Here is a 22,095-nt window from a genome sequence, read left to right on the forward strand (position 1 = left end):
TCATATCAACCAAGTCCTGACCCATTTAAACCATCCTCCCGTTAGCTAACTTGCCTCATATTAGCCAAATGCTAACAAACTACCAAATACTAACGTTAGCCAACAGCTCAACAGCTAACAAAAATGATCTAGTTATTTGTCTTATGAGAGTTAAGGCCGTTACAGCAGCATGCCTCCCTTTGGACAGAGGTTTTCCTTCTTTTACTTGCTGACCCGCCAACAATTTAAAACTCGCCGCCTTCTTCATGTTCACTCTCGCTGCTCTGCTCTGACGCCATCGCTCAGTACATCTCATGATACCACAGGTGAGAACAGGAAGGGGCGAGTGTGGGTTGGACGCAACCAAGTTTTCTGCAGGGGAGGGGGGTCAGATTAACATTTAGTTTTTTGTTGTTGTTGTTTATTTAGGATAATCTGCAATTTCTTAATTTTATCAAAAGAAATACATTCCATCTGGTTTTGATAACTGGGGGTTACAACCCCCCCATCCCCACCTAAAATTACGCCTATGGATAAATCCTGTATTTATGACACACATGATAAATATAAATATAAATATAAATATATAAACACAGGAAATGAGCAGAACTGGACACAGAAAACTAGAGAAATTTTGCTGCTTGTAGACGAGGATCATCGGAGAAATGTTCCAATAAGAAGAATTTATTAAGATGTCTGCAAATGTACTCAAGTACTCTTTGTACTAGAACATGTTTATTTTAGAATTTTACCTGCTGCAACATTCACGTGAGGTATCACTAGTAATAAAATATAATGTAGGAGGCATAAATATGTATTTCTGCTGCCGATTAATCGCATCAGCCTGTCTTTGCATTCAGTGTCATGAGGCTGAGACTGTACAGCACATTTTCATGTCATACAGGAAGTTTACACACGAGAGACGAGTAATGATGAACAGTCACGGAAAACAGGGCAGGTGGAGGACAACATTAAAAGTGTATTAGAGTGTGGGGACAATGAGCAAGAGCAGAAAACAATATTCTGTTTTCTAAAACTACTGGACTGGACAGACAGCTCAGGGGAGATGATACAGTATCTCCCTGTAATGGAGAGGAAACCAGAAGATGGCAGTAATGGAGCCTCTCACAGCTTTTCGTTCACTGACACTTCCGGGGCGTGGTTTCACACTCACCTGCTCAAAGTATGGCGGCAGGTACGGACATGTGGTGAGTTGGTCTCTGGTATTTACTGTTGATCGTTATCGTCACTTCATGTCACATCAGGCTGAAACTTAACAATGCATCGGACTGTTATGAACGCTGCACAGTATTCGGCCTCGTGCTCACCTGTACAGCGGCTTTCGTTCTGAGTAGTCCTTAAATTTCATCAAGAGAAAAAACGCATCCTGAAAGTGGACTTGGTGCAACAAACCTTGTGGATCGCTGAACTTTTTGGTTTAATGGATATTGTTTGACTCTTTGGGCTGGTCCCTGTCGTCGGCCTGCGGTGGAGACTCACTTGCCTCATCACAGCCATCAGAGGAGGTGGGCTTGTGTGCGTGCGTGCGTGTGTGTGTGTGTGTGTGTGTGTGTGTGTGTGTGTGTGTGTGTGTGTGTGTGTCTGTGCGTGCGTTAATTCATTCTGTGTATTGGTTGTGTATCTGAACAAAGTTTGGAGACGCAGCTGCTTGTCCTTTGAGGACGGTTGGATTTGGCTTCGTGTGCAGTCAAACCAGCCATTCCGATACTATGGGGGAAAAAACGGTGTGTGCGCAGGTGTGTGCGTGCGTGCGTGCGTGCGTGTGTCTCTATATGTCTCTGATCGTATTTATGGGGGCGGGAGGGCTGGGTTTTCTTCTATGTTGCTTTTAGCCTCTGTGAGGCACTTTGTGTTGCTTTTAAGTATGAAAAGTGCCATATAAATAAAGTTTGATTTGATTTGACTGTTGCTGCTACCTGCAACACCCAAATTACCACCCCAGATTAATCATGTTGTCTTATTTTGGTTTAGTTTATCTTAATTAAGTTTATTTGCAGATCCATGATCAAATTATCAGCCCCTAATGCATTGCAACGGTCCAGAAGATTTAGAGACTTTATTCTCCCAAATTTCTCACTTTCCATAAACGAGAGCGCCGCAGACTGAAAGTCTCACCTGGAGAGGCTGTGAAACGTTAACTGCACCGAAGAACTTCAGTCACATTAAATACTATTAAACACAAAGCAAAACAACATCTTCTCGATCTTAAAACAGATGTTGAAGCTAAACAGTCAGCAAAACGCACAGCTTTCTTTGTTTCCTTGTAGACTTGTGGCTCTAAATAAGATAAAGTGCTAACCAGAAGCTAACATGTTAGCCGAATGCTAACGCTCGTGAGCTGTCTGGTTCTGAAGTTCATCTTTTCTTTCTTTTCACCAGCAGTAACAAAACCAACACAGGGTCAAACCTGTGGGTGAATCCCTGAACACACTCAGCTCATCTGCAGAGAAACTACGTCTCTGAAATGCCCGTCCATGAACAGGATGGCTGGAATCATGTGTGTCGTGTTTGTGGTGGTCCTGACATTTCTGCAGAGTCCTGCAAGAGGAGGTGAGTGAGGCGTTCACAGCCCGTCTGATCTTATTTCTGTCAAAACATCACAGATTAAATCAAAGACATGTCTCACCTTGGTATATTGCATCAGTCGTGGTGACTTTCACAAGAAACAGCAGGAACACCAGAAAACAGAGGACATGGAGATGGATTCGAACAAGCAGCGTTTTCATTCCTGTTACTTTCTTTGACATCGTTTTGACTAATGTAACAAAAAAAGATTAATTATTTGATCCAAGTCTCTCAGTAACAAAAATGCAGTAATGGAGGTGAAGATAAATAACTGAGGTCAAACACATGAACAGTCCCTGATGTCTCTTCACCTGATGCTGCAGATGCTCAGGTGACCTGTGTCGTCATGGAGAGCTGCGTCTTACCGTGCAGCTTCCAGGGTGGCACTGATGTGACCATCTGCTGGATTCAGCTGGCAGGAGACAAGAAGGTGCAGGTCCACACCTACTACTACAACCAAGACCAGCTGGCAGACCAGGAGCAGCGCTTCAGGAACAGGACATCACTGTTCAAGGACCAGATCTCCAGAGGAAACGCCTCGCTCATGCTGACAAGGGTGGAGGTTCAGGACCAGGGCAGCTACAAGTGCCACACCAGCACCATCAACAGCAACGAGAAGTCATTTGTCAACCTAAAAGTAGAAGGTTTGAGAAACACATGGAAAATACAAACAAATACAACGCTGTGCACTTCTAATAGTCATTACAGTTTGTTTATTTGGCCTAAATTGAATCAATCCCTTCATCAATAATTTGTTCTGTCTTCCTCATGCAGGTGCAGCTCCAACAGACCCACCATCAGTCCCCCCGAGTCCTTCACGACCCTCAGTCAAAGGAGAGGAAGGTGAGCAGTGAGGTCAAAGTTGAACCCTAAACCTCAAACCCTGACATGATCATGAATTGTTGTTGTTATTCTTGTTATTGACTGCTGTGGAGATCCAGGATTTAAGCTCTGTGGGGTCGTTGGTGTGTCTGTCAGTGTGGACGACAGTCTTTCAGCTCGTCATGAGGCCACCTGTGAACGCTCGTTAAACCTGCTGTTTCTCTGCTGTGACATCAGACGCCTCCGTCACTCCTGTCAAATCATCTGTCCTCGCTCTGTTAGATATGTGTCGCTGAGTGAGGTAGAGGAGGCAGACTGCTGAGTCCTGAACTGAGGAGATGCTCCTCGAGACGTTTTCAGGTCCAACTTGATTCAACCCTCAGTGGATTCAGTTAACAGCCTCTTTTTCTCTTTCAGACCCTTCAGATGGTCCAGCAGACAGAGTGTATCTAATTATAGTTGGAGTGGTTGGAGTCATTTTGGTTGCAGCCGTTTTGGTTGGAGTTGCAGTTTACTGTAAATGTAAAAATAAAAAAGGTCGGACAGAAGAAGGAAACCCAGCGGCTGAGTAAGTACCTCGTCTGTCTGGAATAATGATTCTGTTCACTGAACTCTTTTTGAGCTCTGACTGTTAAAGCTGAACACTGCTGACATTGAATTTCTCCAAATCACTCTGTGGGACCTGGCTGTCACTCATGACTTGTGTTTATTATTTATGCTGTTGTCACTGTTTTTATTGTGTTTCCTGGTGAGACAAAGACAGATCTCCTGCCTGGTTTGACGATGAAGCTCTGCTCCATCAATACTTCTGTTAAATACCTGAAAACTCCTTCTCTCTCTCTCTCTCTCTCTCTCTCTCTCTCTCTCTCTCTCTCTCTCTCTCTCTCTCTCTCTCTCTCTCTCTCTCTCTCTCTCTCTCTCTCTCTCTCTCTCTCTCTCTCTCTCTCTCTCTCTCTCTCTCTCTCTCTCTCTCTCTCTCGAGATGATGCATCTGCAGGGACAGAAAACAAGGGACGATGAAGATGATGGTGTCAATAAAAAGAAGATGAAGATGAAGGCTTCACTGTGCTGCTCTGAAGGTCGACTGTCTTCAACAGCCCTTCACATGCATACAGAAATATAAGCTAATTGGCACTTATTTCCTGTACTGCAAAGAAAAAAAACAGTACTTGCACCAAAAACAATTTCCCCTCGGGGATCAATAAAGGAATTCTGATTCTTTCATGCTAACATTGCACTCTGCATATTGACTTTCAGGGTACTTTCTGTAGTATGTATAATACTTTCAAAAGTATGCTATTTAAAGTACCCATTTCCCATTTCATGAAGGTACTGTGAACATAGTTTTCAAAATTCTGATATACTTGAATATCAAAAATATACATATGTGTAATACGTATATTTTTATTATGAAGTCATTCTAACTGTCTCTTTACAGTTTCTCTCAGTGGCATTAGTTCATTTCTCAGACCAGAATTAAAGTTCTCAAAACCACTCGTTCAGTCTTCACACCTTTGTGTCACTTGTGCACATTGAAAAGCAGTTTCTCGTTTCTCTGAACAAGTTCTAAATGCTTTGGTTCCTCCATCCAATGCTTCGGTACAGTCCTCTGCTGTTTCCTATGTTATGAATCGCTGATGTCATGTTGATCAAAATCTATTTTAATGGCTCTGTTGAAGAGTCTCACCCCCACAACATTTAGGCATTAGTTCATTAAGTTCATCATTAAGTCTTTACATGCAACGTGTTGAACAATTTGTCATAATATGTCAAACATATTTCCGTTTCCATTAGACTTCTTTTCTGAATCTGTCCTGAATTGGTAAATTGCTCGCAGGTGAATCTTGACTTTCTCTGATGAAGGAAATGTGCTGAACATCAGGAGGTAAAGACTGCACTGTAGTTTTCCCTAAGGAGACTGTCCTATGTTCACATTTCTACTTCTTTATTTTTATTTTTAAAACTGATCATCATGTTGGTGAGAACTGGATTATTTAACCAAAAACTCAGTCTGAGTCCAAACAATGACAAACAAAGTCAGATATCTGAGCGTTTAATCGAACCACACAAATAAAACTCAAATGGTGACACACTGATTTCAGTCTTCACTTCAAATTTAAGAAAACACACAGAAAACAAGTACGTGTGTGTGTGTGTGTGTGTGTGTGTGTGTGTGCGTGCATCACAGCAGGCGTGGGTTTTCCTCTCTGTAGTCGTGTGGGTCACCTTTGAAGGGCAGGTGTGGAGGGTGGTTACAGATTCCCATCAGGAAGATGATGATGGTGCCGAAGGTCATCACCGGGGTAACCAGGAAGAGACAGAGTCGGTCCACCGTGCGAGCAATCCCGCTCCAGTTGTCTTTCTCCTGTGGACAGAGCGTCGGGGGGGGGGGACGACACACGACACACACACATTCTGATAGCTGACATGTTTGATTGACATATGTGGCCAAAAGTGTGTGGACAACTGAATTCTGAGGCTGCAGGTGTTCATCAAACGGACGCCACTTCAAAACAGTGTGACACCTTTCATTTTTCAGACCAGAGCGTCAACACCATCTGTGTCTGTCTCTGCATCTGTCTGTCTCTGCGTCTGTGTCCGTCTCTGCGTCTCTGTCCGTCTCACCTCGTTGTAGTCGTTCTTGTTGCGCATGTGTTTGATGATGTAGTTTGCTCCGTCCACCGCCGGCCTGATCTCTGCATACAGCTGATCTGTCACGCCTCCATCGTCCTGTGGCTTCACAGCTGCACACACACACACACACACACACACACACACACACACACACACACACACACACACACACACACACACACACACACACACACACACACACACACACACACACACACACACACACAGGGTTAATGAAAACAAACAAATACGATAAAGAAAGGCTCGATTTGTGTGAAATCCTGAGACGTTTGAACGTTTCCTAATTGCTTTGAGAAGAAGGACTTCCTGTTCACTTCTCTGGTGTTTTATGGTGAGTTTCGGCTTGTTGTTCACCACCTGCTCAGCAGCAGACAGACAGCAGACAGACACAGTCAGAGACGAGCTGATGGACACAGTGAAAGACAGATGTGTCCCTCAGGAAGAGGTGGAGACCAAAAACAAACTGGACTCACATTCGTCAGGTGACACATACACGCCTACGTGTGAGTGATGATGCTGCCTGTGTAAACGAGCTGAGGTTAAAGGTGACGTGTTGGTGCTGTGTCTGTCTGTGATTGGACGTACTCGCTGCGTGTGTGGTCCGCGTCATCAGCCCGTGTCTCTCTGACTGCTTCTCAAACATCAGCTCGCTGCGGGACTTCACGCTGTAGTACTCCTCTGCCGAGGCGATGTAGCCCACTGAGCTGGATCGCCGTGGCAACGCTCCATCCCAGTATGGCTCTGCCTCTGCAGGGCGGGACATGTGCAGGATGCGGGGCAACCGCTCCAGGAAGAACTGGACGCAGAGAGCCAATAACATGAGTCAGCATCTTCTTAATACATCGCACATCGCACTCTTTACAGACTGTGTGTGTGTGCATGTGTGTATGTGTGTGTTAAAGGTTGTGTGTTTGTGTGTGTGTGTTACCTTCTTGGTCCACTCAGACATGACATGTGTGCTCGGTGTCCTGAAGTGCAGGTTGAGGACGACCACGCAGTTCAACACCACCACCGTCACCAACACCATGATGAACATCAAATACCTGCGACGCACACGCACACACGCACGCGCACACACACACACACACACACACACACACACACACACACACACACACACACACACACACACGGTACAAGAGATGCGTGAACAGAAAGCCAAATGTTTCATGTCCAGGTAAGTCGCAGGCAGCATGTGTGCATCACCTACTTGACAATCAGTGGAACGGACATGGACGTCTCCGGCAGCCTTTGAGAGATCAGCAGCAGGAAGACAGACTGAGCCAGCAGCACCGAGATGGACAAGGTCATCTTCTCACCGCCTGCACACACACACGTGCACACACGCACTAATCAAAACCTCCATATCACACACAGATCATGGGTCTGAAAATACTCAGGTTGAGCCGGTCTTGTGTTGGTTTCACTGACTGTCAGCCGGCAGGTAGTAGACGAGCGAGGCCAGGAAGGAGATGAGCACGCAGGGGATGATGATGTTGACGATGTAGAAGAGAGGTTTGCGTTTGATGACCAGGTAGAAGGTGATGTCCTGGTGCTTGTTGCTCTCCATGGGAATGTGCTTGTAGGTGTTTCTCTTGGCCGGCCGGTGGATGATCTCCCACTCGCCGTTCTCTGTTGAAAAGCAGCGAAGAAGAAGAACGAGAAAGAGACAGAAGGAGGAGGATGAGGAGGATGAGGAGGATGAGGAGGATGCTTCACAGGAGTCAGATTTCAACAGCCAGAGGACAGACTGGGAGGACGGTTACCCGTGAAGCTAGCAGGGTCAATGATGATCCACTCCACCGTCCATTTGCTGTTGTCGTCTGCCTCTTCCTTCAGCAGCATTCTGATCTCTTTGGCATTGTAGGTCAGAGAGCTGCAAAGCAACATGGGAAATGGAGTTTAAAATAAACAGAGGAAACCTTCAGCTACCTCCTGTTGCTAAAAACTCTTACAGGTTCATATAAACACTCGTCTGCAGCTGATCTGAAGTGATTTAAATGAAAGTGTTTAAATCGTGCAAAGCGTACTCCAGACAACACGATGCTGCCTGGTTTCAGCAGCTTACGTGAATTTGAGCGTGCAGTTCTGCCAGTCGAAGGGGAAATACTGGACGCTGATGGAGCAGGAGGAGCGGAAGATGGCGGGAGGTAACCAGTAGCAGAGACCAGTAGAATCCACCAGGACGTTACTGTAGTAGGCCACCTGGAACTGGGCGTCGTTACTGGTGGAGAGAGGAGGCAGGAAGGATCTCAGTTCACGCTGTTATTTAAAGCTGACAACGATGCTCCATTTTAAACCGAAACATGTAGTTGAATATCATCTTTAAAGCATCTTAATATCTTTCCAAGCGGAATAGGAGACAAACAGACGTGGGCCGAGGATGGAGCCTTGGGGAACTCCACAAAACAGCTTCAGATGAAGGACAGATACTTGACAGATGGACCTGTGCTTCCTGTGTGCAGTTTACAGACTGAACAAACGATTATTCTGTTTTTTTAAGTCCAACAATTACGTCTCAGTCTGCGCTGCCAGCTCTTTAAAATAATAACAGTAACTGTTCGAGCTGTGGGACAGAAGGACATTGTCTTATTGCAGGTCGGAGTGCTTCCTGTCTCCACACGTGTTGATAAATGAGGAAACTCACTTGTTTTCCAGCACGATCTCCGGCAGCCACACCATGCTGGACGGCAGGCGAAGCATCTCGATGCCGTCAAACTCCGTGGTGTTCCACGTCAGCCGGTAGTCAGTCCACGTCTGTCGCCACACACACCCACGGTTATTGAGGAGGAAGCATTCAGGAGGAAAAAGGTGCCTTCGGTGTGAAGTCAAAGAGTTTACTCACGTGCTCTATCCATACGTTGGTCAGCAGCGTCTCGTCCACTTCTTTCTACAAACGATTAGAAGAGGACCGACTCTTCATCCTGCTCCTTCCACAACTCAATGCTCAATTTTTAAAGACAGTAAACTCCAATCAAATCAACATTAGAACTGTTTCACTGATTTATTGTATTAATTTACAGCATTAACTGTCTTTTCATGTGTTTTATTCAGGTGTTTTACACACTTTGAATCCCTTTGTTGGGTAAGTTTTAAAACTTGAAATCCAACAACTGAGTGTTTTTGTAAACAATTGTCAAGTCATCTGCAGGAGTATTTCTCTCTCACTCACACACACACACACGCACACACACACGCACACACACACGCACACACGCAGTACCAGTGAGATGAGGTTGGAGAGTGTGAGTGCGAGGTAAACATCGACGGCGTCCTGCTGCCTCTCGACAGGACGAAGCTCTTTGTTGTACCCTTTTTCTTTTAACAGGTAGTTGATCAGACGCTCCTCTTCGTTCCTGCCCCAGCACTCTGACACACACACACACACACACACACACACACACACACACACACACACACACACACACACACACACACAAAACAAACAGGGTGTGAGTGTGTGTGAATACCTTCGTGCTGGTCATATTTCAGCAGCTGCTCTGCGGCTGTAACACACCGTCCATCTGCACTGCGACTCACAGACGTTTCCCTTCAAACTGGCGTTTTACCACGCGGCCATGTTTGTTTTTATTCCCACGGACGGTGACTTCTCATGAAATCAAAGCCCAGTCAGGGTCGTCCACTGATGTGATCTGATGTGATGGAGGGTCCTCACAGCTCCAGTAAAAACTCTTGTTTACGCTTTATTTTGAAATGTAATTCTTTTTTTTTTTTTCTTCAGGTAGTGCTGAAGATTATTTTCATTATCAATAAATCTGACAGTCGTTTTCATGATGAATTGATTTGTTTGGTCTATAAAAGCTGTTAGAAAAGAAAACCACTGCATGTTTACATTCGAGAAGCTGAATCTGCTTCAGAAAAGGACCTAAAACGAATCAGAAGTGCTGCTGGTTCATCTCCTGTCGATGCACTGAGTGATTAACTGACTAACTGTTCCATCTGTGGACTGAAAAGAGATCTTTACACTCACAGCAGATATCTGCTCGTCAGTACGGACCTTCATGAAAGCATGCCAGTCACACTTTAACTGAACTCTGGATAAAAGTCATTTTACAGCATGAGTTAAATGTTTCGGTGAAGCTTTAAAACAACAGAAACTCACCAGATGAGAGCAGAGCGAGCAGGAAGACGAGGGCCGGAGCGAGACGCTGGAGCTTCATGGCTGACTGGCGGTGAGAAGCCGGCGTCCTTTCACACAGCGACCTTCTGCCAAACGGCTGAGTGACGGGCGACAGCTGCAGAAACCCGGAGAGAAAATAGAAAGCAGAGGGAGAGGAGGCCTCACTCTGTACGGGAAACAGAGGGAGAGACGAGGGGGGTCAGACAGAAACAACAGCACAGCACAACTGTTATTCATGGAGAGGACGTTAAAGCAGAGACATGAGAGGAAAAACACTGCAAACGTCTAAAAACTGTCTCCAGTTTACCGTTTTTCTTCCTTTCTGTGACGTCCGAAAGACAGAATTTGAAAGAAATGGATGAATCTGGATTAAATCAGGCCTGTTTGAGGGAAGCTGACACTAAACGCACACATCACTGTCAATCACAGGAGGCTCCAGACAGGCTTCATGTCAGCTGACACTCCAAAGCACTCACACGGTTTATCTGGAGGACGCAGATCCATCGTTTATTGAGCAAACAGAAACAGACACATGCGACGGTTTCACTTTAAATACACGAGTTTAGTTTGTTTCATTTCATTAACTGTCTTTTATTAAGTGTAAAAAAACTCGTTGAGTTTCAAATTAAAATCACTGTCCGTGAAGTTTTTCTTCGTTCCTCAGAGCGACAGGTTGACGTCGCTCTTCATCTTCCCGCTGCTGAGGCTGTGGATCATGGAGATCATGGCCGAGTGCTTGTTGAGCTCGTCTTCCTTCTGCTTCAGCTTCGTCTCCAGCTGGCTCTTCTGCAGCTCCAGAGACGACGCCTGCAAACAGGAAGCATCAGACATCACACACGGCGTGGACGAGGTTTACCTGAACATTTACACCTGAGACAGTGAACACCTGAGAAAACAGAGTTCATACAGTTACAGACGTAGTACTGAAGTCCCTCTTTGTTCTGAACAAGAACCACAGCAGCAGCGGCGGGAAGTAACTAAATACAGTACTACAGATTACTTAAGTATTAGTACTTTTACTGAAGTGAAGGATCTGAATCTTCCACCGCTGAACATGCAGATTAAGACTGAATGACGTTCACTGTGATCAGACTTTTCAGAGCAAACTGAAGATTCGTCTGACAGGTTGGATTCAGACTTCGATGTCTCCTCTTGTATTTGACTCCTTACATCAACATTTATTTGATGGATGGCATCAAATAACAGGATAAAAACGCCGTTCAGGAGCAGAAGTTCAAAGGTCGTCACACACTCGGCAGACTCAGAGCAAACCTCCGGAGCGTACCTTGATGCTGGCATCCTTCCTGGCCTGCTCCGTCTTGTTGAGCTCCTTCCTCAGGACGTCCACCGTCTCCTCCAGGTCTCTCCTCTCGCGGTCCTTGTCCCGCACCTTCTCCCCCTCGGCCAGGAGTTCACGGCGCAGGCCTGACGGGACGAGGCAAAGCGTTACTGAAGCAGATCAGCCTGCAGGCCAAGGTTTTCCTTTCACACTGATGCTGATGTGAGACAAACCTGCGATGTCACTGTCCTTCTGCTGCAGGTCTGAACGGAGGGACGTGACCTCCTCCTCCCTCTCCTCCAACACCGACGCCATCCTGTCAAACACAGAGAGAGCGGACGGCCTGAGCGGACGGACCGACGGCGCAGAGACAGACGACACGGCTAAAGGGCGTGGCTTACTTGTCGTGCTGCAGCTGCAGTGCCTCGTGGGTCTTCCTCAGACAGTCCATCTGTCTGGTGAGCGAGACGTGAGCCGCCTGCAGCTCCTTCAGCAGCCGCTCGCCCTCGTTGAACCTGCACAGGAAATCGACCTGTTACACGCCGGGAAGAAGACCTGCCGCAGGTGATGCTGAAGCCTCAGGTGTCTCCTGAGGCGTCTGCAGGCTGGATCCCTGATCTGTTAGATCACTCAGTTCAACACTTCCTAAACCTGCAGGGCTTCTGCACGGATCATCGTCTTTTTCACATTCATATCTGTCAAAGAATGACGGGAACCCAGCAGGGACAAAAAGGCCAACAACTACTTATGAATTTAGTGACATTTAATCATGTTTTTCTCAGCACTTCCAGCTGTATAGAACATTAATTCCTCGTAATATAATTAATGAATCCACATCACCTGGACCCTGACTTGTTGCTAACTGGCTACTGTGGCTAACAGCTGGCCTGCCCGCCTGCCTCTGACCTGTTGAGCAGGGTGTTATATGCTCCTTTCAGGGCCTGGTGCTCCTCTGAGTCCTGCTGTAGCCTGGCGTTGTGCTGCAGCAGCTCCTCCATGTCCGCCCTGGAGCGCTCCACCTCCAGCACCTGGCTGCTCAGCTCGCCCTGCAGCTCCTCGCGGCGGCGCTCCGCCTCCTTCAGCAGGCAGCCCAGCTTACAGGCCTGCAGACACAGAGACAGGCCGGGACAGAAATGTCCATGAGGGGAAACATTAGCCTGCGGACGGGGAGACTTCCTGCCCTGTGGCTCACACGTCACTTTAAAAATCAGTGAGGAATCACAACGATCGTTCTCAGCATTGTGATGGTGAAGTTTGTTATAAGGAGAAACCTCAATCCAGCAGCGTCCCAGCTTTAAATCTGAGACCGTTAGCACACATCAGGGACGACTCCTCACATTTCCTACTGACACCAAAGAATCTTCAACATCATAAATCACAGCTGCCATCAGCAAACCAGGAAACCTTTATTTTGATCTATTTTTAGGTCAATTAATGTTTTTCTGGAGCCAGGAGCTTTGTTCAAAATCAGACTCCTGCAGTCTGATAGCAGCTTCATGTGCAGCAGAATAACAGCAATGAATAAGTTTCCTGTAGCTCCTGTGTGTGTGTGTGTGTGTGTGTGTGTGTGTGTGTGTGTGTGTGTGTGTGTGTGTGTGTGTGTGTGTGTGTGTGTGTGTGTGTGTGCGTGTGTGCATGTGTGTGTGTGTGTGTGTGTGTGTGTGTGTGCATGCGTGTTACCTCAGCCTCAGCTTGAGCTCGCTGGAATCGATTCTGAGCGATGAGCCGGTCGGCCTGAGAAAGAGCCAGAGCCTTGGCCTCCAGTAAGTCCTGCAGCCGGTTCTCCTTCGACTGACGGGGAGACACGAAACCTTTAAACCACAAACTGAAAGAACCTCAAACGAGAACGACATTTAAAGAACGAGGGAATCAAAAGTGCACCCTCATGGAGGAGAAGTTATACTAAAGTGAAAACAGTGTTACAGTTTGTGGAAAGCCTCCATCCTGAACACATCTCACCTCTGTGAAGCCTGAAACGTTCAGGTTTGATAATTACCAAGATCTTTTAGTTAAAGTAAGTAAAAGTAGAAATATCACAATACAAGTAAAAGTCCTGCATTCAGAATCTTACTGAAGTAAAAGTATGTAAACTTCCTCTCTCGTGCTCTGTCGCCGTTAAAGTATTAAACATTAAACTGTTTGAATGTTATTACGCTGCATTTTCATGTTGTAGCTGGCTGCAGATGCTTTTAGGGTTCTTCATAGTGTTGGGTTTTTTCATTTACTGTATAATTATATATTTTATTTGCTCAATGCACATTTTTGAAATCTTCACCTGCAAAGCAACTACAGGTACCTCACAAATATAGTAAAGCAAACACAATATTCCCTCTGAAAGTAGAAACGAGCAGCTTCAAAAACGACCACAGACAAGTTAAAGTTATTTGTCCTTCAGTCACAACAAAAGTGTTCAAAGTGAAGCGAAAAGATCAAACATGGGTGCGGACGGCGGCCTGAGAAGCGACCGCCCAGCAGTATTTCTCACGCTCACCGCAAACGCCGAGATCTTCTGCTCGTACACGTCGATGATGTCAGAGACGTGCGAGTCCTTCGCGTGTTCCTGCAGCTGTAAACAACAACAACATGACGTCAGTGAGAATGTTTTTCACACGCTCAGAAACAGCTGAGCCCCCCCAGGCTGGAACCACACACAGTACCTCGAAGCCATTCTGGATCTTCTCGACCAGACCGTGGACATTCCTGCTGGAACCACTGGAGGAGTCCAGTATGCTGGGGGGCGGGACTTCGTGCACTGCGACACGTTTGACGGACAGCTCCGCCTCCCTCTGGCGATAGGCGTTGTTGGCAGCGATGCTCTCTCCGAGACTTGACAAACACATTTGATCAGTTAAAAGCAGGAACGTGGCAGCACGTTCACATCGTCTGTCTGAGCATCAGCGAACGTGACGATTGATCTATTGATTATTGTTTTCAGCTGGATGATCCAGTGTTGATCCTGGCTGTCATGCAGAGATCAACACCGGCTTCAGCTGCCTGTAAACACAAACACAGGCTGACGACATCATCCAAACAACTCCAGGTTTCCCCTTGTGCCCCCCCCCCGGCGTGCTGTTGATCCTGAAGGACACACGATGGCGCTGTCTGACCCGCAGCTCATGATGTCAACCGTCAATGAACTCTTTTCTCATGAAAACAATGTTAGAAGACATGAACGAAGCAGTGAGCTGAACAGGTGAGCATTGATTTAACCTGTGAAATGATCGATCAGTCTCCTATTGGCCACGTTATCAACACGCTGCACCAGATTTATCTGAGTAAACGCTGCAGCTGACTCTAACGTGATGACCTGCCACATGGTGAGACAATAAGTCAACGCAGCCCCTTCAGCTCCTGTTGTGATAGGATGTGTGTGTGTGTGTGTGATGTGTTAACGCACACGGTTATTTATTATCTACACACAGCACCCCCTCAGCCGCCCCCCCACTGATCGTGCCAGTGCAGCGTTTGTTCGTGGAGGTCGGATGCAGATTAGACGTTTTAATAAACCTGAGAGGCAGGTGTGAAGCGGAGGTGACGAGTACATGCGTCTAAACATGGACGTGCTGTTTCCAGCGAGACACTCACACCAGAGAGGGGAAGTCTGGGAGGGGGGAGGCCTCGAACAGCAGGGAGAGTCCGATCTGCACGCGCTCCCTGTGGTGGGACGTCAGGGCCAGAGAGAGGGGGGTCACGATCCGCTGGTCCTGAGAGACGTGGACAGGTCAGAGAGACCACAGCAGGGAGAGACTGAGGTGAAGCACAGAGAGCGCATGAGTGTGTGTGTGTGTGTGTGTGTGTGTGTGTGTGTGTGTGTGTGTGGGTGTGGGTGTGTGGGTGGGTGTGGGTGTGGGTGTGCGTGCATACCTGCAACATCCTGTAGAAGCTGGTCTCCATGTCCTTCACCTGCTGCCTCAGTTTGCTCATCAGCTCCAGAGTCTTCAGCAGAGCCTCTGAACACACCTGACTGAGACACAGGACACACACCTGACTGAGACACACACCTGACTGAGACACAGGACACACACCTGACTGAGACACAGGACACACACCTGACTGAGACACACACCTGACTGAGACACAGGACACACACCTGACTGAGACACACACCTGACTGAGACACAGGACACACACCTGACTGAGACACAGGACACACACCTGACTGAGACACAGGACACACACCTGACTGAGACACAGGACACACACCTGACTGAGACACAGGACACACACCTGACTGAGACACACACCTGACTGAGACACAGGACACACACCTGACTGAGACACAGGACACACACCTGATTGAGACACACACCTGACTGAGACACAGGACACACACCTGACTGAGACACAGGACACACACCTGACTGAGACACAGGACACACACCTGACTCTCTGTGAACCGCTGTGTTAATCATTCTAATCATAGCGGTGTATAAACATGGAGACATTAACCATTAAAAAACATTTTCCTGTTCAGCATTAGATAAATATTCAGAATTAGCAGCTCGACGAAGTTGCTTCAGCATTCACTCACCTGAGATCGCTGTCAGAGCCAGGAGGGGCGCAGGTGTGACAGCAGGAGAGAAGGGCTTCCACCTGCGAGAGGCAGAGCTGAGCGCTCACCTGGCGGGACGCGGCAGACCTGGTGGAGTCCTCAGCACACAGGAGTGGAGGAGTTAAGGCTTGGAAATAGACAGAGAGGTTAAAATCAACAAAGAGCGGAGCGGCGCCGTCAGGTGAGGATATTGAGCAGGAGGCTGGTGACGTGAGTGATGCGGTGGCAGTGCTTCCTGATGTGAGCGTCTCCCTGCGCTGGATCGAGGCCCTTCAGCAGCCCCAACACGACCGGGAGCAGCATTTCAATGAAGCTCAGCACACAGTCAGACACTCCTTCTGCTCCCAGCGCCTCCTGGACAGAGAGGAGGAAGCGAGGAAGGACGTGAAAAACAACAGGAAGTAGAAAGTAAAGGTCAGCAGGGACAAACGCTGCCTTCCCTGAGCCCGTCGGACCTACAGCGAAGCCACGCCGGGCTGATTAAAAGCTTGACTCAGAACAGAAACAAGTCAAACATGGACCTCACGTACACCTCATGTTACAGCTGCAGGCGAGAAGTTTGCACATGAACGCTGCACATTCACCAGAGTTCATACAAACTAATGCAAAATGAGTGGAGACTGTGTTTGATCCTGATTTGAGGTTTCCTGCTTGTATTGCATTATTATTTCTGGATGGACCATAACTGACAGCAGCTACAGGAGGAAGCATCACGGCTGACTCAGACCTCACAGCTGAAATGGGCCTGGCAGGACTCACAGATGTGCCTGATCATAAATGCTCAGACCTCTGCTGCTGCTCCACACACTGAGAGTCTCGTGTCTGCCGTACCTCCAGCAGCTCGTTCAACAGCTGCAGGGCCTGCAGCGAGCAGGACTCGGCGCCCTCCACGGGCGAACTCAGCCACTGCACCAGGGCGAGCCCAGGCTCGGCTCTGCGTCCAACGTCGGGCCCCGGCCCCGGCCCCGGGCCCTGCCTGCGGCCCCCTGCTCGGAGTTTGGGTCCCGCTGGTTTGAAAACCACCTCGCACAGCAGCGAGCGCAGTCCTGAGACGCTGCACATGGCCAGGAGGAGCTCCAGCACCTGCCAGGAACACACAGACCAAGAAGAGCTGCTGTGAGGATTTTCACTGTTTTCTGACACTTTAAAATGAATCCGTTGAGAAAATATGTGACATGTTAATCAGCTGTGAAAACCACTGTCAGCTGCTGCCATAAAACTGACAATCCCTTTTCAAAACCTCAAAACAAATGAGACTCAGTGAGAAAGCATTCAGTGCTTGATGGTTTAAACTCTTTAAAGACATAACTCTGTCTTTTCGCTGCTCTGCGGGTCACCTTCCACTCTGCGTCACATTTTCATACGAGCAACATCAAGAAGCAGCAGAAGGCAAGAGGGCAAACACCCCCCCCCCTTTCTTCCTGTCACTGCTCTTCTAATTAAAATAAATAAAATGCTTTTACCAGAAATGACCAGCAGCAGCAGCACTGCCTCACATTAACAGACGCCTCTGGTGCACCGCAGAACATTTTCACCATCAAACACAGCTGGCTTATTTTACACGCCTGTCATGGTTTCACCTGTTTGTCCCGCCTCACCTTTGCTGCAGAGTCCGGGTCTTTTGACTGCAGCAATCCTAAAACCTGTGACACGCATGCCGAGAAGTGCTGATACCTTGAAATGGACAGAATGGTTCACAGTCAGGTCAACAGCGTCTGAAGCAAACGCTGAGGTCAAATGTGCCAGAGAGGTGTCTGCATGCGTGTGTGTGTGCGTGCACCTCGTGAGGTAATCTGCTATCTTTGGGTTCTTCAGCAGGTCAACCAAAAGGTCGACCGAGTATTTTCTCGTCAGAGTGCCGTCGCCGTTCACAATGATGTTGAACACAAGCTGGAAAGTCTGGTGGATGTTCTTTGCATCAAAGAGCTGAAGGATAAAACACACAAATACAGAGAAGATGAGAGTCTGAAAAGAATAAAGTGCCATTAGTTTATTCATTTATCTCCACAAGAAAAACTGAACTGAAAAGAGGAAGAAAGAGAAAGAGGGAGCGCATCAGTGTCTGTGCTGCGGAGATAAAGAACTGCATCATCGAAACCAAACACACGCCCCCCCCACCAAAAAAAAAAAACAAAAAAAAAACACTGTGGAAAAAATGTGATAGTTCTTCTCAGAGATGACGTTTGACAGCTGGCTGATCTGAAGTCAGCAGGTCACAGCAGGAGCCACCTACCTTCTCTCCCACCTTCTCATTCAGAGTGAGGCTGGCCAGTATGGACAGCGTGAAGACCACCACAGTCAGACTGTTGTGAGCCAGGAAGTTGATCAGAGTACGATAGAACGGCTTCACGTTGTCCTACGAGAACACACACACGTATTACACACATGAACGGGGGGGGCACGTCCAGCTGACGACCCTGATGCTGCGTGGATGATGTGTAAAATGTCTCATGACAACCAGAGATGGACACCGTGAACAAATGATCAGTTCACCTGTTCCAGCTCGACGCCTCAGACTTTGGCAGGTACGCTCTGTGAACCGTGGTGCCGCTGAAATGAAACACTCCTGAAAACACAGATGCTCGTCCGACTCACCAGAGACTTGATGTGGCTCTGCACAGAGTGGTTGTCACGACACAGGTTGGCCATGAGGCCGAGACACGGCATGACGATGTCGTCATTGTGAGACTGGCTGCGGCACAAGATCCAAAGTGACGCAGTTAGTCAGAGATACACAGCAGGGCTTCAGCTTCACGGCTGGGAGATGTGAGAGGATGAATTCTTACATGTTGGTCACGAGAAACGCGATGAGCTCATGGATGTAGTGTGTAGACTGGAAGATGCGAGTGTTGTAAGTCAGTTTCTGCAGCACCTGCAAACACTGGATGATACAAATGAGACAATGAGATCCATCACTGAACTGAAGGACAGAAAGCTGATCAAAGACTGAGCCTGAACCAGCAGCAACTGTACGGGAGAGTCAACATGTGAAAGACATGTTTCACAAAAAGACTCCTGTGTAGGTCATCTGTTGCTCAAAGCATTAGTACTTAACATGTGTACTGAAAATATATTGTACACAGAAGAGTACACACACACACACGTGTTGGGGTGCAATGAATAATGGACTAAAGCTGAAGATTAAATACCAACAAATTTAATAACTGCTGACTGAAGCGAAGTGACTGATGGAAGCGTCTGAAGGAGGGACGTCAGCTCGTTAACTAGCCAGCTAGCTTCATGTTAAACGTCATGTTACTTCATGTTATGAGCTGTAACGTGCTCTGATTTGAAATATATCTTCTCTTTGAATTTCTCAGTGATTTTTTTTAATGAGAGTCGCAGATAATTCTTATTCACAGATTGAAGTGACGGACTCACCTGCAGTACCAGGGGCTCTCCAGGTGTGGCGCTGTGGCAGTGGATGACAGAGGACAGCGTGCTGGTGAGGTTGTAGCTGCTGTGAAGAATCTCCCGACTGTCGTCATCACAGGCTGAAGGAGAGAGCACGCAGGCGGGGAAAAGGAAAGGTTTGAAGCTCGGCAGAGATCTGGCTTTTCCTAACTGTCCTGCCACCTGTCTCTGGGACATTTCCCAGCAGCAGACAAGTAAAAACGCTGTCACTAACTCCTGTTCCTGCCTGACGTGACGTGAAAAACTGCATTTAGGTGATGGCACGTGTGGTGTGCACGCAGGTGAGCTGTACCTAGCTGTGCCAGCAGAGAGATGATGGAGCTCGTCAGGGTCAGGCTGGTGTTTGGGTTTCCCACCAGCTCCACCAGCCCGCTCACACACTCACTGGGCAGAGGCTGACCTGAGGACAGCAGCTGGCCACACCTGAGGCCTGAAAGCTCCTGCAAACAAACACAACGCGCACATGTGGGCACACTGCTGAGACTGTACGCTGCACAGGAGTACATTTACACAAGAACTGTAGGAATATTACAACCAACTTTCAACTAAAAGGCACGAATACTTTGACCTGTAATCATCCGCACTGTCCTGAGCGCACACACCTGATCTCATGCTCACCGAGGCTGTAATCATCATTAGTGATACAGTGCTGAGCACTGAACACTATTGTTCTTCTGCGTGTTTCTTCTTCTTCTTAATATTATTTTTCCTCTTCCGTACAAATTTCGGTTCGCTACTAGTCCTAAACGAAAGCGAGCACCCAGACAAATTATATATCAAAACGTGCGGCTTGATCGGACTCGGTCTGCTATTATTTTTCTCTACAGAATACGCGTTTTTCGCGTCGTAAGACGCGAAAAACGAAAAACCTCGTCCCCACGGCAACCGCTGGATTTTCAATGGGTGTGTATTGCGCAGAATGTTCGCGCTAGAGTGGAGGGGATTAACTGCCAGAGTGGAGAGACGCTCTGAAAATTGTCTGAAATTTTCGTCTTTCCACGCTCCCCCAAAGCACAAATCTCGCTCTACGTGCGTGAAAATTTCCAGAGTTGTAGTGCCGCTTGCGCTGATTCTCACGATGTGCCTGGCTAAGCGATAGGACTTATGGTTTTTGAATTGTGAGCTTCTGAGCGAGGAGAGCGCCTCTGACCTTGCCCATAAGGTCCAATACAAATCAAAAACAGGAGAGACAGAAACTGACCGTTTTTTAACTCGCTCTAAAATCCGCATTTCTGAGCCCAGCGGAAAAAGAAAGTGATCAGCATGTAGAGCAAAGCCTTGTGGCTCTCACGATGAAGAAATTTCTGGAATAGGAGTTTCGGTCGTCGTGTGAGAAGCGTTTGTTCGAGGGGTGCGCAGAGGCCAAATTCAGACGTTTCTCTGTCTGCCCCTCATTGACTCCACTCAAATGCATGTGTGTCTGCACCTGTGTCTGAGTGGATGACATCATTGATCAGGCCACCTCAAGTTGCTGTGGCAACCTCTGAGCCTCAGTACTTCTCTGAGCACTCCTCTCCCACATACACACACATATGTAGCTTCAGCTGCAGTTCAGCTCAGTCAAATGACCAGTTCTCCATTAAGCTCTGTAGTGACATGCTAACCAGCCACAGCCAAGCTATCTACTGGTGAGTTGTATATGTTAGTGATGTAATGAGTGATGTTGGGCTGTTAGCATTAGCCACAATGCTAACATGCTAATGCTAACATGAGGTCCTATGAACTTGGTGGTGCCTGGAGGTTTGACTAGTGATGTCGGTTTGGTGTGCTAACATGCTAATGTTAGCATGCTAATGCTAATATGCTAACTTAGGCTAAAATGAATCTTGAAGGCGTTCTAATGATGGTTCAGAGGTTTTTAATGTGTTATTTGACATGCTAATTTAGCATGCTAATGCTAACATGCTAACATATGTTAAAATGATTGGTAAAGGCATTCTAAGGGTGTTTCAGACCTTTTCAATGTGTTTTTTGACATGCTAATGTCAGCTTAGCATTGTCGCTGATAGGCACGCGCACGGCCCGGCGATTGCGCACTGTATCACTCTCCAAATTTCCCGCCGAGGGGAATTTGTCTAGTTTTAATTCATGTAGTCATTCATTGTATGAAACGCCCCTTTTCACACACTCGATGCCAACATATTGCAGCATCGTTTGACCTGTGATTCAGCGGCTTTCTTGAGCTACCCTCACATCACCTCTGACATCACCCGTCAGGAGACCGGCACAGCTCACCTCCACCTGTCTCTGGAGCTGCGTCGCGTTGGCTGTCCTGCCGTCTCTGTACTGCTGGATGGCCAGCAACAGAGACTTCAAACACGTTGTCATGTCCATCCTGTCACAACAGTTTTAATAGTGAGACAACACAGTAGCTTTCAAAGCAACCAACGTTACCGTTCCCCGACGTCCATCTTGAACCTCACAGCTAGCTAACATGTTATCACAAGCTAACAATCTTCGCTTTCGTGACAAGAGCAAATTAAACAAAGGAACCAAACTTGGCTTTATATTTTTGAGCGCTGCACATTTATCTTAAACGATTACATGAAATATGTTGGTGCTTGTTTGTGCCGGACTACCTGCGGTGCCTTCTCCTTTTTCAAGAAACATCAACAACAACAACAACCGGCTACAGAACAGCGACTTCCTCCCGCGCTGAGCTTCAAA

General features: G+C 47.4%; 2 protein-coding genes across 2 annotated transcripts; both read right to left on the reverse strand.

The window, feature by feature from the left end:
- Positions 1–5,536: 5,536 nt before the first annotated feature.
- Positions 5,537–10,306, reverse strand: chrnd (cholinergic receptor, nicotinic, delta (muscle)). Its single transcript, XM_070986159.1, has 12 exons — positions 10,166–10,306; positions 9,266–9,411; positions 8,888–8,932; positions 8,690–8,799; positions 8,111–8,266; positions 7,809–7,918; positions 7,474–7,674; positions 7,253–7,364; positions 6,971–7,085; positions 6,628–6,838; positions 6,013–6,131; positions 5,537–5,752 (listed from the first exon to the last, which is right to left on the reverse strand). Exons 1-12 carry the CDS (start codon positions 10,221–10,223, stop codon positions 5,570–5,572), a joined length of 1,566 nt encoding a protein of 521 aa, XP_070842260.1. The 5' UTR covers positions 10,224–10,306; the 3' UTR covers positions 5,537–5,569.
- A 360-nt stretch (positions 10,307–10,666) lies between these two features.
- Positions 10,667–22,048, reverse strand: cip2a (cellular inhibitor of PP2A). Its single transcript, XM_070986304.1, has 22 exons — positions 22,008–22,048; positions 21,664–21,763; positions 19,721–19,868; positions 19,396–19,508; positions 18,801–18,895; positions 18,610–18,706; positions 18,248–18,370; positions 17,795–17,940; positions 17,613–17,688; positions 16,846–17,097; positions 16,206–16,368; positions 15,994–16,126; positions 15,327–15,426; positions 15,048–15,166; positions 14,120–14,288; positions 13,954–14,028; positions 13,143–13,253; positions 12,369–12,565; positions 11,864–11,977; positions 11,696–11,778; positions 11,469–11,608; positions 10,667–10,990 (listed from the first exon to the last, which is right to left on the reverse strand). Exons 2-22 carry the CDS (start codon positions 21,760–21,762, stop codon positions 10,844–10,846), a joined length of 2,700 nt encoding a protein of 899 aa, XP_070842405.1. The 5' UTR covers position 21,763; positions 22,008–22,048; the 3' UTR covers positions 10,667–10,843.
- Between the last annotated feature and the right edge of the window lie 47 nt (positions 22,049–22,095).

The sequence above is a fragment of the Chaetodon trifascialis genome, chromosome 18 (genome assembly GCF_039877785.1).
Source record: "Chaetodon trifascialis isolate fChaTrf1 chromosome 18, fChaTrf1.hap1, whole genome shotgun sequence".
NCBI classification, from domain to species: domain Eukaryota; kingdom Metazoa; phylum Chordata; class Actinopteri; order Chaetodontiformes; family Chaetodontidae; genus Chaetodon; species Chaetodon trifascialis.